General features: G+C 32.1%; 1 protein-coding gene and 1 long non-coding RNA gene across 4 annotated transcripts; one reads left to right on the forward strand and one right to left on the reverse strand.

The window, feature by feature from the left end:
- Positions 1 to 1,669: 1,669 nt before the first annotated feature.
- On the reverse strand, positions 1,670 to 4,576 carry LOC107430474 ((-)-germacrene D synthase-like). 3 transcript variants are annotated; one of them, XM_060815937.1, is made up of 7 exons: positions 4,330 to 4,576; positions 3,963 to 4,221; positions 3,461 to 3,833; positions 2,974 to 3,192; positions 2,735 to 2,873; positions 2,165 to 2,413; positions 1,670 to 2,027 (listed from the first exon to the last, which is right to left on the reverse strand). In XM_060815937.1, the coding sequence occupies exons 1-7, from the start codon at positions 4,465 to 4,467 to the stop codon at positions 1,734 to 1,736; spliced, it is 1,671 nt and encodes a 556-aa protein (XP_060671920.1). In that variant the 5' UTR covers positions 4,468 to 4,576; the 3' UTR covers positions 1,670 to 1,733. The 3 variants fall into 3 exon arrangements, with proteins under 3 accessions (XP_060671920.1, XP_060671921.1, XP_015896801.2); XM_060815938.1 differs by having other exon boundaries at positions 3,581 to 3,833; positions 3,945 to 4,221; XM_016041315.4 differs by having other exon boundaries at positions 3,945 to 4,221; positions 4,330 to 4,575.
- Positions 4,577 to 12,980: 8,404 nt separating this feature from the next.
- Positions 12,981 to 18,051, forward strand: LOC125423531 (uncharacterized). The gene is made up of 2 exons (XR_007242224.2): positions 12,981 to 15,982; positions 17,557 to 18,051. It is a non-coding gene; the product is annotated as an uncharacterized LOC125423531 (long non-coding RNA).
- The last annotated feature ends 357 nt before the right edge of the window (positions 18,052 to 18,408 follow it).

The raw sequence follows: 18,408 nt of genomic DNA on the forward strand, positions 1-18,408 counted from the left end.
AGTTTTTTCCTTTTATTTTTGTTTTGGTTTTCTGTTTCTTCTTGATTTTGTTTTATTTTATTTTTTTCAGTTGATCGGTTACGGTTGTATGCTTCAATTGAGGAATCTAAGTGTTATATTAGAAATCTGAAATATGCTCTGCTTGACTCCTTACACGTTTTGTTTTTTAACCTTATTCTCCTAATGTTGTCATCTTTATATGCAACCACCTTGAGACCGTTGAGGTACTTAATACCTATCAAATATTTCAGCACTTTGAACCCCACACTGTTTTGGTTCATTGTTTGACAGGTGAGTTGTGCAAAATGAAGCTTGAATGGTCAGAATCCATAACTACTGTTTGAAGGAGCTGTTTTCGGATTAGGCGAAGGTGTGAACATAGATATGCTTTTCGTTTATCTGCATAAATAGTTTATTGTGTTTACGTCATGAACCCAATTGATGAATTGTTATGGTGGAAGAGTTTGTCTTGGCTGTGGGAGACAATGGAAATATGATGGAACAAAGGTAGAACTTTTTGAGGATGACCATGAGCCAAATGTGCCCACTCAAACCCAAACACCCTCAAGAGCTAGTAACATATAAATTCATATTTGAGAATTTATATTTGAGAATTTTAGTAACATATATGTTCATATTTACTATTAGTGGTAAAAAATATCTATTTTGTTTAATTATTTTTATACAATATGAATATTTTTATAATATTTGTGTTAGTAAAAACAACTGAAAATATTATAGGAAAATAAAATTTACAAAAATAAATTATTTGCAATATTTTAAAAAAAATTTGGAAAGACCTTTGCAGAGAAAACAATTTCATCGCTAAAGGTTAAATATTTTCCGTCCAATCTTTAATTTGTCAGAAAAAATTTTATAGCCGACAAAACTCTTTTTTGTTGCTAAAATAAATATTTGTCAATGAAATCAGTATTTTATGGCAAATTATTTATTGCCAACAAAATATTTTGTCGCTAATTAAATTTTCAACAATATAAAAATAGTTTTTCATGCGTTATATTTTGTCACCAAAACCTTTTACCTACAATTTTAGATTCGTTAAAAATAGTTTTTGGCGAGAAAACTAAATATTTGTCAACAAAAGTTTTAGCCGGAAAAAATTAAAAATTTGTCGGTAAATACAATTGCAAAGGAGATATAAGCGACAATATAGCAGTCGAATTTATTTTCGTTGGTAAAACATTTACCAAGAATTTAATGATTTTTGGGAAAAATGTTTTTTTTCAGTACAAGGTGAATTTGTTGTAGTGTGTGGACGAGAACTTTTCGAAACGGTTGACTTTAGAATTTTAAAAAAATTCGAAATTAAGCATGTTCATATAAGTCAGCCAGTAAAAGCTGGGTGTTACACAACAAATTTAATCATATAAGACTTTGAACCCACTTCGATCGATTGGTAAGATGACCATACCTCAACCTGTTTTATCATTATCATGGAGATCCAATGAACGTGCTATACACGCTGCTCCATATACAACCACTTGACCGCCTGGGGTCAACAAATAATTGATGGTTACTATAATAAGCAGATTTGCAACCAACCACATTTATTTTATATGGCTAACATTAAGATATACATCAATCCTTTCAACATTTTCCACTACTTGTTAAGACTCACTTTCCTGACATAGAATCAAACTCACATAAATTAATCGAACATAGTTTATAATTATTATTTTAGGATGAACCAAAATAGTATTCCATAAATTATATTACAGAGACACAGGATTGATAAGCATAGAAGCAACTAATTCCTTGAGCACAATGCTAGCATGAGTATAGCCATCTTCATCCTTGTATACAACATCAATGACACGTGCAAGATTGACAATTCGCACGAGGAGTGGCATAGGAACTGAAGTTGGGTAGAGACACTCTTCGTTTATGTCTTTCCATGCATCGCTAACCTGTTTGCGAAATTCATTTACTGCTTCCTCTTCTGTGGCTCCAAACTGTTTCATGTAACATTCCACGGCTGACGCAACATGTCCTCGCTTTTGCTCAAACTGTAAATTTATATATTGTACATATAAAAAAAAAAAAAAAAAAAAAAATCAATTATAAACCTAACGAGCCTAGCTTCATTTGTGAATGAATAAATAATAATAAAAAAGGACAAATATTGATAGGTACTGTGTTTCACCTTGTGGGATACCACATCGTCCATGAGTCTGCAAACTAACGATGATGCCCTCTCTATCGTAGGCTTACTGATTAACCAATCGAAGGAGTGTTTGGTAACTTCATCTCCCATGCCAGCAAAGGAAGTTGCTGCCAGCATGCCATGCCCAGAGGTAACAAGAGCCACATGCATATATTCCTCCATTTTCGGTATGTGTTTCTTGTGAAACCATTTGGCCTCTTCGAAGTAAGCTCTCACTTGATATTTCATCTGAACACAAAATTAAAATAAATCCACGAACCAAAATTATTATATAACATTAAGACTTGTTCATATTTATAACTGGTTTTATTTATAATTGTTTGTTTATATATGGTCGTTTGGTTTTTTAATAATTATTGTGGTGCTTATATTTTTTTGGGACAAGCACTATTTTCTCTAAATAACTAAAAGGTCAAGTTTGTAAAAGGTGGACCAACGACTATAGTTTATATATTGATGTAACGAAACCAATATAATGATTTTGCCTTATTTCTCTCCTTGGGTTAAGGGGAAGAGAACAAGATGCATGTTTTTTCAGAAGGTTCTTACTGCTTGTTTAGCATAGTCAACGCGATATGATTTTCCTAGTTTGGTCATTTCCTCTTCAATTTCACTATAAACGTCCAAGAGTGCCTGGTAACAAAACTGCATGTAAGCTGGAAGTTGATCAATCATACAAATGTCCCATCTGAAAATAAAATAATGTACTTTATATTAGATAACATGTTTTACCAAATGTATACTAAGTACTTTACTTAGTTATAGTCATAGAAAATGAGAATTCAAACCTTTCCACAGCTTCAGTAAAGATGTCTAGTTCTTCAATTGTGCCATGCACGTCATAGATATCGTCAATAACAGAGGTCATTGCAATGACTTTGGTCACCATCCTCCTTGCAAGGTAATATTGAGGTTCAAAATAAACACCCAGAATCCAAAAATAACACTCAATTACTCTATCTCTTGCGAAAGGTAGCTTCTTTGCAAATTCCAACTGCTTCCACCACCTAAATCCCAAAAAAATAATAATAATAATAAATAAATAAATTGATTATTTTCAAATTTTTGTTATATTTATTTATACATAATTTTTCGATGTTGATTAAAATAGTCTATTTTTGTCCGTGCCTAATTATATTATAGGGAATAGGATGATCTATTACTAGTAATAGAATGTAAACGTCCACCAAAAACTGGGCGATCTCACCTACTGTATCAAGCTTTATATATATGTATATATACACAAGCTTACAACTTTGTCAAATCTGATAATACCTTGCAATATAACTTACTTCCTTCTTGTGCACTTGCTGAAGAAAGTTGAAATCTAACTTTGCGAAAGTTAGAAGAACCTCATTGTGTAAAGGGTCTTTGGGGTAGATGGACATGTAATACCTTGCCTCTAGCCTCGGTAAGCCTCTTCGGATAGGCCGATTCAAGGCATGAGCAACTTCATGTGAAAGAGGGTGGCTCATATTGGATGCTACACGCTCAAGATGGGTGGTAGTAAAAGCAAGAGCTTCGTCTAGTATATCCTCTCCACGAACCCTAAGGTGTGTAGCTTCATATAAACTTAGCATTCCTCGAACATCATCAACAAGGGATTCCTTAAATTTCCCTTCCGCATCCTTGAACTTGCTGAACATATCTGCTTAATTCACAACCCAAATTTTCTAAATTAGTTCTTCATTAATTTTTACAACAATTATATATAGATGTGTGATGTAAGAGCTTCAAAGTGTTCGATGTAAGTATTTACCACAGGGAATATTATAACCTTGTTGTCTAAGCAACCGAAAGCGGAGAGCAACAGTGCAAAGGTCAAAATCATTTTCATGGTCACCATAGTGGTAACTAAGAGTGTTGATTTGCTGAAGAATTTCTTCAATCTCGCTCTCAAAATGGTAAGCCACGCCTAAGCGCTGAATAGCATTAATCAATTCGAGCTTTTCCGAAGGATTCTTGACAGGAGCCACTACCATCTTCTTCACTTGTTCCTTCAACTTTCGAACCCTTTCCATTTCTTTTTCCGTTTCCTACACAAAGCCCAAAAAAAAAAAAAAAAGCTCCTGACAAATTTTGTATTAAAGAAAACAGAAGCACAAGAAATAACATTAATTAATAAGTAACATTTGTTTTTTTACCATAGAGTCAGAAGTAGCATACGAGAGGAAATGGTCACCCCAAATGCTTGGCTCAAAATTGGCAGAACGGCGATTCACGTCCGATACATTGGCAGCAGCGTTTGGAATTGGAATGGTTGATGGAACTGGTACTACCATTTCTTTCGGTAATATGAAAGTAATAGGAATTGGATATTAAACTTGTAGCCAGGATAGTATGAGTGGAAGAGACTGGTGATGCTCTCTATTTATAAACAAAAAATAAATAAATAAAAATCAACGTACTGAAAGCGGCTAGTTATTTGCTCAGCATGTACTTCCACAAGTAAACGACGAGCGATGAAAACGAAAGAAAGAAAAATATCAGAAATAAAAACACGTGCCAATTCGATTTGCATTATTTCACGGGCTTTTTTGAAAAATAACCACGTTTTAAATCATAACTTCAAAAATAACAAATTTTATTTTTTAAAAAGAAAACCTAGCCAATTGTGGACAAAAATGCCCTTGGTTAAATTGAAAATTACAAAATATATTTTCTCTTATCCTTCCCTTTTTCGTCATTTTCTCAAATAACTCGTGCATTTCATCTACTCTCATCCGTGCATTTCATCTACTCTCATCTGCTAGTGAGCTTGTTCTCCTTAGCATCTCACTTGCTCTCACTCTTTTTTTTTTTTTTTTTTTTTTGTATTTTCTCACTTTTGAAGCTAAAGTCAGGTAAAATTTTTCTCTTTTTCTCTTATTCCCTTATTTTCTCACTTTTGTATTTTTTTAAGATTTTTTTTTAATATGGGTATGTAATAAATTAGTTTATGAGCTGTTATATTTGAGTTTAAAGATACTTAGATGATAATGGTGTGGAAATGAGGGAAAAATTGTGTAGAAATGAAAAATTGTGAAAACCAATAAAATCGGAGGAAAATTGATGAAAAAGATGAACTTTCGCCATTTTCCTCCGGTTTGTCAGTTTTCACAAGTTTTCCACCCACTTTCTGCTAGTTTTCTGCCAATAGGGAAACGTTATATTTAGAGGGAAAAAAAAAACAGAATCAATATATATTTATTAATTTAGTTTAACATTATTCATTTAATTTTGTAGTAAAATGGAAGATTATGATGTGTAATTATGGTTTTTTACGATGGAACATTGGTACGAAATGATGGTGGTCATTGGAAGTATCAAAATGATAAAAATATAATGGTTTCCGTCGATAAAAAATGCAAAAAATCCATTATTTTATAGGTAGAGATGTATAGTATAGGTAGAGATGTATATTATAGGCAGAGATGTACAAACCCATTTTTTTATGCTTCAAATTAGAAATTTTTAATATAGCATGTTATGCATTTTAAATTTATGTCTTTTGACAATTATTTTGTATCACGGATATATATTCTACTTGATGGTAATGCTTTTTATGTTGATAATGGTGCAGTACGTATTTAGAAATTTTAGTTTAATAATTTTCCCTTTTTTCTTTTTTTTTTTTTTTAATCCATGACATATTTTGTCTCTACTCTTATTTTTAATTTTTACCCCAATATTAATTTATTATTCTATTGGAAATGATTTTCCAACTAGAGGAAATTGAATTCTGATGAGAGGAAATTTTTTTCAACAAGAGAATTTTTTTTGACAGGCGGAAATTGATTTTCGACAGGAGAAATTTTTTTCCAACAAGCAAAAATTTTTCCAGACACTGGTACCGATCTACACCTAAAGGGATTATACTAAAATGAATCCTCATAAAAATGCCACGTGTTCATAAAAGTAAATTGGTTATCTTTACATCAAAACTCATCATTGGCATTTACCCTCGCAAAGTTGTCATTGGAATGATGCATTTCTTGTACATAATTAGATATGACTTAACCTTTGTGCCATAGTGGCTTTCTGTAAGGATACTTTAAAAATAAAGGATATTTGATTCAGTACATAAAATAAATCTACTTTTTTTTCTTGGAAGATGGAAACAACATAGATAAATTAGTCTCAACCACAAACTGGGCAGCTTTTTTTGCTAAGTGGTTGAATTGCCTATTTCACTGTCACTGACTTCTAGTGTTCAAAATGTAGAGTTTAAATAGGCATCCTTTTCACTTCTCCTTTTTGAAGCATGCAACTTTTGTCCATGTTATTTACTATGGTCAATATTCTCTAGCTCATTTGCAAGTTAAAATTGGATATATACATAAATAATGTTCTTGCTTAATCTTAAAGAGAGAGAGAGAGAGAGAGAGGGAGGGAGAGAGAGAGAGAGAGATAAAAAGCAGTTAAGCCTTCTATTATATGTGTAAAACATGCTATATGGAACATTCAATTATATGTGCAATACATGCTATATGGGACAACGGCATTTCAATCCCCATAAAAGTTTCTTTAATATCTCTCCTATTACTTGATTATGCTACTGGAACATCTAACTGAACTAGCTTACAAAGCCAGTTAGTACCAATCATATTTCAAGACCAACTATACTGAAAAGAGAGAAAAAAGGGGAAAAAAAACAAGACATTTGTTCCTAGAATGAAATTACAGTATCACTTTATTCATGCTTTGTTAGTAGCAGCTTTCTTTGATGGTTTTTCAATAGAGGTCTTAGTCGCTTCTGAAGCTAATTCCAGTGCAATATTAATCTATAAAACAGAGAGAGAGAGAGAGAGAGAGAGAGGTTTTTCCAGATTAGAACAAAATGATCAATATTCATTAAAAAAAAAAGGAAATATTTGAGAATAAAATGTGCATGACCCATCAAGAAATGAGGAAGAAGAGAAACAACTTGAGACTTCATCTCAATCATTTGGCCATTCTTGTCATCCTTGGAGCTAACAGTTGATATGCTGATTACTAATCCATTTTTCCCCAGACATCAATAATTTTATTCGAGCATATACAATTCAAATAGGGTGTTTAACAAACTGATGACAAAGTAAACGAGACTAGAATTGTTCTTACTCTTTTCGATTGCTAGTCCATCTCGCTTCAAAAACTCAGAAATTATGATCATAGTAGGAATAGCTGTATGAAATAGCTATTAAAGTTAGCCAATTTACTGAGTATTATAACAATTCCATAGTAAATCCCAAAGTTATAGAACATGACAATAAAAACCCCAAGTTTACATTACAACACTTGTGTTAATATAGAGACTCGGTATCGAAATGAATTCAATTGTTCATGCTATTATAAAGAATTTACAAAAGCTTTATAACATGGAAATTTTCTTGTATTTATATAAACAATTTTTCCAAAGCTTTATATAAACAATTTTTCCTATGTTTATATGGCCATGGCAATTTCAATCAAAATAACAATGTGAGAAAATCAAATCGCATCCTCCTAGAAAGATAAAATTTTCAGAAGAAATAGGAAATTTTGATGTATTTTTGCGATAGAGATATAACAATGGATTAAAAAAAGTTCTTCTTCATTCATTTTCTTTTTCCTATAGATTCTTGTCAACCAAATAGCAGATAATTGAGGAGCAAAGGAAATCTTGCTCTTTTCTTCGATTCTTGTTCCTCTTCTTCTTCGATTCAGCAGAAGCAATCTTACTCGCACCGCTATTACCAACAACAACAACAACAACAAGCTTCTCATCGTTGATCTTGTTCTAAACTCCCCCTTCAGGCTCCATAACCTCTGCAACGACCAAGCTCGCCTCCAATGCATATCGATCTCTCTGTCTCTCTCTCTCTCTCTCTCTCTCTCTCTGTGAAGTGTGTGAAATGCGCAGGGAATATATTCTACTCAATGAATGGAATTGTATTTTTCAGAAGGGAAAGTGAATGGGAAAGCCCTAGTTGCGTTTGGAAAGGGAAAGTGAAAGTAAAGAAAAAAGCCAAAAATAAGAAAAGAAAGAAGCTACGTTTTTAATAGAGGAAACAAACAAAAAGAAAATAATAAAAAAATAAGAAAAGGATATTTTAGTCCGGATGTGTTAAAAGTTGGTTTTTTTTTTTAAAAAAAAAATTGCTATTTTTCAAGTTTGAATTGGACAAGTGGCCATTTTTCCAAAAAATCCTTATTTCACTGCCATTCATTTCATAAGTGGAGCCCACATATGGTACCTAGGTGCCTCAAATGATTGGATGATTGTATAAAAGTGATGGAATTGGAACTTGAACTGCCATTAATTTCTTTGGGTAATATTACCCAAAATGATAGGAATTAGACATGTAGAAAAATGTCTTTCCTTTTTGGTAAGTGGAGGATATTAAGCTTGCAGTAAGATATTATGAGTGGAAGATATAAGAGTGGTTATTGACTGATCAAGAAAAGTTATATTGTATTGAATAAGAAATTGATATTTATACACACGTACAGTTGGTATAGATGACTATACGATGAGTAATGATAAAAACTATTTACGACAGATAAGTCAATATAAGAATCCATAATAGATTCTGTAACAAGAGATAGACTCATGTGAACTAATCTCTATCATGCCCCCTCAAGCTAAATGTGGAATGAACACTTAGCTTGGGTCGAAGAAACTGTAACCTTTGTTTGGACAGTGGTTTGGTGAGAGCATCAGCAATCTGCTTTTTGTTGGAAATGTGACACACACGCAGATCACCTTGAGAGACCTTTTCATGAACAAAGTGGAAGTCAACCTGGATATGTTTCATCTTAGAGTGAAAAACAGGATTCGTACAAATGTAAGTAGCACTCACATTATCACAATAGATGACTCGAACTTAAGGTATAGCTAATTTTAACTCAGATAACAAAGATCGAAGCAGCATAATTCAGATGTTGCAGTAGCAATAGATCGGTACTCAGCTTCAGTAGAGGAATGAGAGACCGTACGTTGCTTCTTGGACATCCAAGAAATTGGGTTAGAACCAAGATACATGACATACCCAGAGGTTGAAGTGCTATCATCCTTATTACCGGCCCAATCAGCATCACAAAAGGCATGAAGAGATGAGGAAGAGTTACATGTAAGAAATAAACCAAAGGAACTTGTACCTTTAAGATACCAAAGAAGTCTTTTAACAGCAGCCCAGTGAGTTTCGGTAGGCTTATGCATAAATTGGGACAATTTATTGACGTCAAACGAAATATCAAGAAGACTTAGAGATAGGTATTAAAGACTTTAAACAACCTGGCGATACTGAGTGGCATCGATCAGATTAGTTCCATCCATGAGAGTTAGAGTAGCAAAGGTTGACATTGGCATGGAAACTTCTTTTGCATCTAGCATATGTGTCTTGGCCAAGAGATCATGAATGTATTTCCTTTATGTTAGAAGTAGGCCATCTTTATGTGAAGTTACCTCAACTTCAGGAAAAAAATTTAAACCACCAAGATCTTTAAGAGAGAAGGCATTCGAAAGAGCTTTAACAAAGTTAGAGAGGGCAGAATAATTATTCCCAGTCAAAAGAATATCATCCACATATACCAACAGATACAAAATGATGTCTAAATGGTGAAAAGTAAATAGAGAAGCATCAGATATAGAATTGACAGACCCATATGAGAGAAGGAAGGTCTTCAATTCTATATACCATACTCAGGGGCTTGTTAATGTCAAGTTGCCTCAATGGCCAGTTTTTAGTTAAAGCAATTGATAATAATTCGGATAATGGCTTTATGACCGAACTAAAAGTTTCTGAATAATCAATGCCTAGTCGTTGATGAAATCCCTTGGCAAATAAACGAGCCTTATACCTACTTATGGTACCATCTGAGTTTCTTTTAATTTTGAACACATTTACTACACACGAGATTATATGTTGAGCTAAGAGGAACCGATTCCCACGTACCATTTTGAACTAATGCATTAAACTCATCAGACATTGCAACACGCTAGTTTTCATCTTTGAGGGCCTAGGAGACAGTTTGAGGTTCAATATCTAGAAGCTGTGAGTGAGACATTGCCATATAGAAATCAGAGAAAAGCTCAGGCTCTAAAATATTATTAAGAGACCTAGCTCACATGGCATGCATGCGATCAATGAATTTTTTCCTTTGTGAGCTCGGTGGGTCCAGAGGAAGATGTGATGGCATGTGAGGAGATATACTGTGAGAAGGAACTGCTGCTTCCTATGGAGCGAACAACAGAGCCATTGATTGAGTAGGTGAAGATGGAGAAGGTGACTCAGAAGAAGTAATATCACGTGGGGTAAGCTTTTGATAAGAACTAGTGGGATTAGGTGGAGAAAAAGAATTTGATGAAGAAGAGGAAGCATCCCATGAGGATAGATGATAAGAAGAAGTATTAGTGGGATAATCAGAAGTATTAGTGGAATTAGGTGGAGAAAGAAAAGTTGATTTAGAAAAGGAGTCATCACGTGGGGTTAGGTGGTGAGAAGAAGTCCTAGTGGAATTAGGTGAAGAAAGAGAAGTTGACTTGGAAAAGGAAGGTTCACATTGGGGTAGGTTGTGAGAAGATAGAGTAGAGCTAAAGGGAACTTTTGTGTGCATGTCACATATAGAAGGAATAGATAAATCCCAAGTATTAATTTTTTTTTTTAATTATGAGGATAGACCGATTGAGAGGTATATGGGAACATGGGTCCTACAAAGGTAACATGCCTAGAAATATAATATTTATTTAGAGATAAATCATAACATTTATAGGTACTTTGATTGGGTTGATATCCGAAGAACACACAACGCGTGGATGTGGCTTCTAATCTGTGTCTGTAATATGGTTTGATCCAAGGATAACAGAGACAACAAAAAACCTTTAGATGATGATAATTGGGTGGCTTTTGGAAACTGATATTTATACACACGTACAGTTGGTGTAGATGACTATACAATGAGTAATGATAAAAACTATTTACAACAGATAAGTAACTACAAGATTCCATAACAGATTATGTAACAAGAGATAGACCCACGGTGAACTAATCTCTATCAAAAGAGACTGGTATGCTCTCTATCTATATAAAGTAGTAATAATAATAATAATAAAATTCATCAACGTACTGAAAGTGGCTAGCTAGTTGCGCAGCATCTATCTCCAAACATATGTAAACCATGAGCGATCAAAACGAAAGAAACAAAATATCAAAAATAAAAACACATGCCAATTCGATTTGCATGAATTCACTGCCATTCATTTCATGAAGTGGGGTGCATATACAGTACGTATATTGCATGGATGCCCTATTCTTTGAAAAATGTTGTTTATCATTATACACTATGTACAAATGCTTTATTCTTTGAAAAATATTGCTTAGTCATTTAACATTTTAAAATGGTTATCATTAAATCGTTTGTTTTTTAAATTTTAATATATAAAATTATAAAATTAAATATTTTCAAATAAAAATTTATCCTATAAACTAGTGATGGTTATCAATTATAATAAATAAGCTGGTGATGATCGTCGTTGAAATAAAATTTTTGATTCAGATAGAAATTTGATCACGACGAACTCTTTTATTAATATTTATTTATTTTAATTTTCCATTACCTACTTTACTGTTTGTTGCTGAAAATATAAACATAAATTCAGTGATATTTAGTAGAATTATACACATATAATCATATATTAAATTAATTAAGTATAATTTAAAAATAGTTCAATAAGACCAAACAACTGATCATACATATATATATATATATATATATATTACACAGTTTATTAGGAAAAAAAAAAGTCTGAAATGCAATTTAATATTTTTTACTTTCACATTGTTTTCACTTAAATGGTTGCAAAATTTTTTTTGACAATTACTATCCTTTATTACTAAGTCTATGAAAACCACGTGCATTTTGTCAATAAAGTGATCATGTGTTACTCACGTTATCAATTATTTGATGTTTTCTATTTTTATTCTAATTTCTAGAATGGTTTTGAGAGAAAAAAATAAAACAAAGAAAAAATCCCCAAAACTCAAAACTCACCATTTAATCCTTCTCCTCTACTCCTTCTTCTTTGTCTTCTTGCTTCTTCATCCTCATCATCATCCACCGCTTTGTGATCTCACAAGCTTCTTCAACAAGCTTGGAGAGAAGACAAATATCCATTAATATTGCCCCCTTTTTGAAGAATCTATGACTATGATTTTCCGGGATAATAGAAGAAATCCCAAAACTTCATCTTAATTAACACTGACCAAAACATGGAGATAAATAATAATGAAATATATATATATATTATTTTTTTTCCTCTTTTTGTATATAGGAATAATGGCTGTCAAAGCTTCTTTGAATTGTAATCTTGATTTTTCTTTCATGATTATAATAGTGTAGGCCTTCTTGTGACTCTGCTTGATGTTATGCTGACAAAGGAGCTTAGTGGAAACCTTTCTTTTCTTCTTCCTTTTCTCTCTCTAGAAATCACGTCAGAGTCTTCAATATTGGCAAACCATATCAAATTGAAAAGACCTGAAAGCCAATTCATCCAACCCATTTTTTAAACAGATCCAACTCACAACAAATCCTATCTTTGTCCATCAATTCTTCATCGTTCACACCATTTGTTGCCATCTCAAACCATCATTATTAATGATGACCACTATATATGCAAATCTATGTTGACTATCCCTACATCGTTGTGGAGGTTGAGATTGATCAAACAGTGGTGGTCATATTGGGTGGTTAGAGAAGAAGCTTTAGAGATTGTGAAGCAGTGGATGTTGATGAGGAAGAAGAAGCAAGAAGATGGAGAAGGAGTAGAGAAGAAAGTTTGAACGGTGAGTTTTGAGTTTTTTGGTGTTTTTAATTTGTTTCTCTAAAAATAATTCGAAAAATAAAAAAATAAAAATAAAAATCAAATACATTAAAAAATCGATTATGTGAGTGGCACGATTTTCATGGAATTGGTAATAGGGGATCGCAATCGTTAAAATTTTATTTTTTTATTTGTTACAGACCTTTAAGTAAAAATAAAGTGAAAATAGAGGAAATTAAACTGTATTTTGGTCAAAATACACACACACACACAAATACATATATATATATATATATTCATGTGTGATTTATCAATAATCATATATATATATATACATGTCTGTGTCTTGTATATATATATATATATACACACACACACACTCATGGATTCCATATATATGTGCTTTTCGAATTTCTTCAATGATCTAATACCCCTTTTGCAGTTTTCATATATATATATATATATGGTCTTAATTTATTTTATTGAACTAGGATTTGTTTTTCATGATCATTGGATTCTCATTTAAAATATGAAAGCGAACCCATTAATAGAATTCAATAATTATTAACAATGAACCTTATTTTATTAAAATGGACCTTACTTGAGTTTAACTATACATATATTTCTTATGCATATTGCAATTTTACTTATTGGTTGCTCAAAAAGCTAGATGAAGAAAACAAATTAAGTCATATATTTGATCAAGCTACCAATAACTAATTAATTTCTGGGTGGTTCCCTGAACTACACAACATATATATATATATATATATAGATAAAAAGACTAAGTTAGTCTTTTATAGAAAATTCTAAATTTAGTTAAATTATACATGCTTATGTGTAAAACTAGCTATTAAACAAAGTGAAATATGGTTGTTGTTTTATAAAATTATTCCAAAGGCACAAGCAAACAATGGCTGAATAGGAAAATACCCGTTAATGCAAAAGATAGAACTGATAATGTACCACATCAGCAGCCAAGTAAGCTTCTGTGTCTTCATACAACAGCTCAGCAAAAGGTTGCCATGTCAGCTGAGGAGAAATCAAATTCAGTTTGATTACCAACATCAACAGATTGGTTTAAGAGTGATATATCTCTAAAAAAAATTAGTAACATATAAAGCTATATCAATAGGATTGCCTCAAGATAGACTTCTAGAGGATGAGATGTTTAGCTGGTTGTTACTCTTCTCAATCGTGTAAATACATTAAGGCTATAAAGCTGTTGTTATACTGTATTGAAAGGTAGGTGAAATAGTATTAGGGAGTAGGTAGCACAAAAGATGTGTAAACCTTTTACAAAATAATTCAGTGTTGAAAATTTCATTTTCAAATTTTACTTTTCATCATTGTATTAGAGTTATAGATTTAAGAGATTCTCAGTTCAAAACTCAATAACTCCACCTAGAAAGATAAAATAAAAATAAAATAAATAGAAACACATTTAGAACCCGAAAAGAGGTGGGCCTACATGTAAAGGGGAGTTTTAAAGAAAAATATAAATAAAATGAAAGTCCACCTTTCATTAGCTTAAGCTTTTGGAATCAATGATAATTCAATATGGTATCAGAGCAGCCTACAATCCTGGACCTAAATGTTAGGATGGAAGTGGAGCTTAGACTTTCAATCCAGTTGCTTCATCAATGTTCAAGCCTAGACTTGGATTCATCAAACATTTTGCTGTGGTGGTCTCAAGTTTCTCCTCTCATCCGAAGCCTAGGATTCATCACCTTGTTTCAAGCAGCATTAAACCATTGAAGGAGCTTGAAGTGGAAGGAGGTAACAAAGTTATTAATCTAAATTTCATTACGTGGGTTAACAATGATGGCCTTTTGATCACATGGTTACTCAGCATCATATCTGTAGATGTATGGAAAGCAATTGATGAACATCTTTTATCAGCCACCAAAGAAAAGGAGACCTTTCTTAATGATAGCCTCATGGGATTGAAGAAAGGAAACCAGTCAATCAATGACTTTATTTGAAGATTTACTTCAATTTGTGACAATTTGGCCGCCATTGGCAAACCTATTGATGATCTAGATAAATGTTTTCATTTATCCCATGGCTTAGTTGCTAAGTATCAGCCACTTCATTTAGCTATGCTATCTAGCCTCCATTTCCCTCCTTCACTCAATTTGTTTTGGCATTAAAGGCATATGAATATGTGTTTACTGACAACCAATTAGAATAGAAGCAACACATGGATTATTCACAATTCAACACCCCAATCTAAGAAAATGCTTCAGTTTGAATTTTTAATCATGTTTGATTAAGGTTGATAGAGATGGACCAAGTGGATTCTGTGGTTGATTTTTTAGTGTGGATGAAATTTCATATTGATCGAGGTACCATTATAGGGTACACATTAATCCGAGCCTGTAAAGTAGCAGCACGTTGAAAACGGAGTTTTACTTTAATAGTTATGGTTAAAACAAAAATTAATCATAACTGATTTTACTAAGCAGTAGAATATTCAAAGAAGTTTTTAAATTATGCCACATGTCATCCTATTAAAATATTATTTTTTATTTTATTTTATTTATTATTAAAATATTATTTTATTTTATTTATTTCTTTTTCTTTTTCCCCACGTGGGAAAACAAGGGAGAACCCCCATTCCTTCTTCCTCTTTCTTCTATTTCTTTCTGGAACTCTCTCTTGCTTTCCCTCTTTTCCTCCCCACGGGTCATCCTCCTCCTTGTGCTGCTATCAATACCGGCCAGCCTGAGCATCACCGCCACATCCAGCCGATGACCCATCATGCCGGAAATTCCATGGTGATCTCCATTCACTGAATCGGCCAGGGACGGGCCGGAAAGCCCCTATAGAAGCTGGCGGTGAGCTTACTGTTTGGTTGCCGATTTCTAGCCTTCTCCGGCCAAATTTTTTGCTCTCTCTCCCTAATTTGTACCTTCTGAGTTTAGCTCAATTCGAGCTCGTTTGTGGTGCACCATGAGGACATGCTCAACAGCGCTTCCCGATAGAAATTCCGACCACTGCCGACAAGTTATGCTAAGTTACTCTAAATATTGGTAATCTATGTTTCTCAAGCTCCCATTTGATATATAATATGACAATTGATTGTGGGTTTGTATAATTTTGCTATTTTTGGCTAATATTTATAAATGTTATGAATTTGAATAAACTATAAACATATGTATACGGGTATATATATATATATATGTGTGTGTGTGCGGGTGTACACCAGTGTGAGGTTTTGACATGTTTTAGAATTCTCAATGCTAAGGTGTTTTAAATTTTTGAGGATTTTGAGTTTATAAATGAGAAAGGTTCCTATATATATATATATATATATCTATATATATATGCTATTGGTTTATAGTGCTTAAGAGAGATTTTCTTTTTCCTTTCTTTTGTCGTGTTTAGTTGTTTGCTTGTCTTATGGAATTGATAGTTGGCAGCTCTTTAAAAGGGTAATGTTAAGTTCCTTTGTACTTATGGGGATATTTGTTGTTGGTGGTGCCGAATTAATACGAGCTTAAGTTGGATTATATATGGTAAGATGACCATATGGAGGAGTTGCTGTACTTTATATACATATATATATGTGTATACTCAATTAAAAGTTCGCCCACGGAAATGGTGTATGGCTACTAGGAAGCTTTGGTTGGCATTTGAGTTTGGGTTAGTAATTGGAACATTTGAAATGCTTGTACATGGTGTACTATAGTTATGAGATCATAATGTCCAACTTTAACTCTTTAAATCTATATATATATATATATATATGTATATAGATGTATGTACATATACATGAGACATATATATATATATATATATATGTATGTGTGTGTGTGTGTGTGTGTGTGTGTGTGTGTGTGTGAGAATATATATGTATAGATATATATCTATATACCTGTGTGCATAAAGACATTTATACATATGTATTTTATATCATTCAAAATTTTGAAGAATATCATATATGTTTTAAATTTTAAGAGATATTGTTATTTGATTTTAATGTGTTATTTTTATATGATTTAAATATATTTGTTATATAGAATTTATTACATTATATGTGTTTCATATTTAAGAAACTGCTATTTAAATTTATGATGCTAAGTTATGTTGATTTAGTATATATGTTGCCTCATATTTATATTTTGGGTTGTTAAATTAAGTATATTTTGTGTAATTAAATATTTGAAAAATGAATTTTATGTGTTGGATATTTAACTAATTTATTATTTATATTGAAGATGCCAAATTGTGTTGAATTGAATTATTGTGGAAGAGATTAATTTTATGAAATTATGATTTAAATTTCATTAAGTTTATTGTTGATTTAAATGTTGAAATTTTGATGCATAAATAATGCATTTATGTAATTTTAATACTGTATGAATATTTAAGTATCTATTTATTATTGTTTTGGTGTAAATTGATTTCATGGATTTGAAGAAAAATATTTATTTGAAATTTCGTATTTCCAAAAATATATTTATGCATTAATTAATTAATTAGTTTATTTGTTTATTCATAAACTTGATTTTATCTTATTTTATCAAAACTCATTATTTATAATACTATAAAAATTTATAGTTTTTAGATGCACCATACACATACTGATGTTCTGTAGTTGTAGATGTGATTAGTGCACGGGTGGATATGATGAGGGCGCAGGTTTATACTCTCTACTGGGACGCCAGGGTGGCCTAAATGCAAGTTTCTGTCTTTAACTTCCCCATCAAGCGGTATTTTGGGATGCTGGGCATCGTTAAATATCATTGGTATATAGTATGAGCATCAAATATCTTTTGTGTGTATATATATATATATTTTTTATATTTGTATGTATCACACCGTACGAGGACGATAATCCAATGTGGTCCACGAAGAGCTAGCTTCGTAGCTATGTTGCCTATGATTGAGGGGATTGGACGGTCAATCTAGGCAACTATCCGGGACTGTATTGGTTGCAGGATGTTGACTACAGCTGGAATAATGGATTGTGCAATATGTTGGAGGGTATCGTTTGTACCCCCGATATGAGTGTATATTTCATAATATATTTTGAATTTTAAAATATTATTTGATCTTATATTATTTTATCTATCCATAATCTAATTTTCTAACATTATACTTAATTGCTTTTATTGTCATTACTATTATTAATATTATTTTTGTTACTAATATTGCAATTATTATTTCAGAATTACGTTTACAATTATTTTCATTATTATTAATATTATTATCATCATTGTGATTATTATGATTATTACTATTTTTATTGTTACCATCTTTTATTATTATTATTATTATTATTATTATATGGTATCTTCGAACAAGTGTCAGCCTACGGGCAAGAAAGATAGTCATCGGACAGTATAATAATCCTTGGGCAAGTGGTAGCTTTTGGGCAGATGAGATAACCTTTGGACAGGTGTGGTTATGTGATAACCCTTAGACAAATGATTGCCTTTAGATAAATATGATA

This window comes from Ziziphus jujuba, chromosome 3, assembly GCF_031755915.1.
Source record: "Ziziphus jujuba cultivar Dongzao chromosome 3, ASM3175591v1".
In the NCBI taxonomy this organism is placed as follows: domain Eukaryota; kingdom Viridiplantae; phylum Streptophyta; class Magnoliopsida; order Rosales; family Rhamnaceae; genus Ziziphus; species Ziziphus jujuba.

What these genes read in the sequence shown, in the direction of transcription:
- LOC107430474 (XM_016041315.4), bottom strand. Translation starts at nt 4,467, where the DNA reads ATGGTAGTACCAGTTCCATCAACCATTCCAATTCCAAACGCTGCTGCC. An exon ending in ATGCTACTTCTGACTCTATG is followed by an intron (nt 4,222 to 4,329) that starts GTAAAAAAACAA and finishes GGCTTTGTGTAG; the next exon opens with GAAACGGAAAAAGAAATGGA. An exon ending in ACGATGTGGTATCCCACAAG is followed by an intron (nt 2,028 to 2,164) that starts GTGAAACACAGT and finishes ATAAATTTACAG; the next exon opens with TTTGAGCAAAAGCGAGGACA.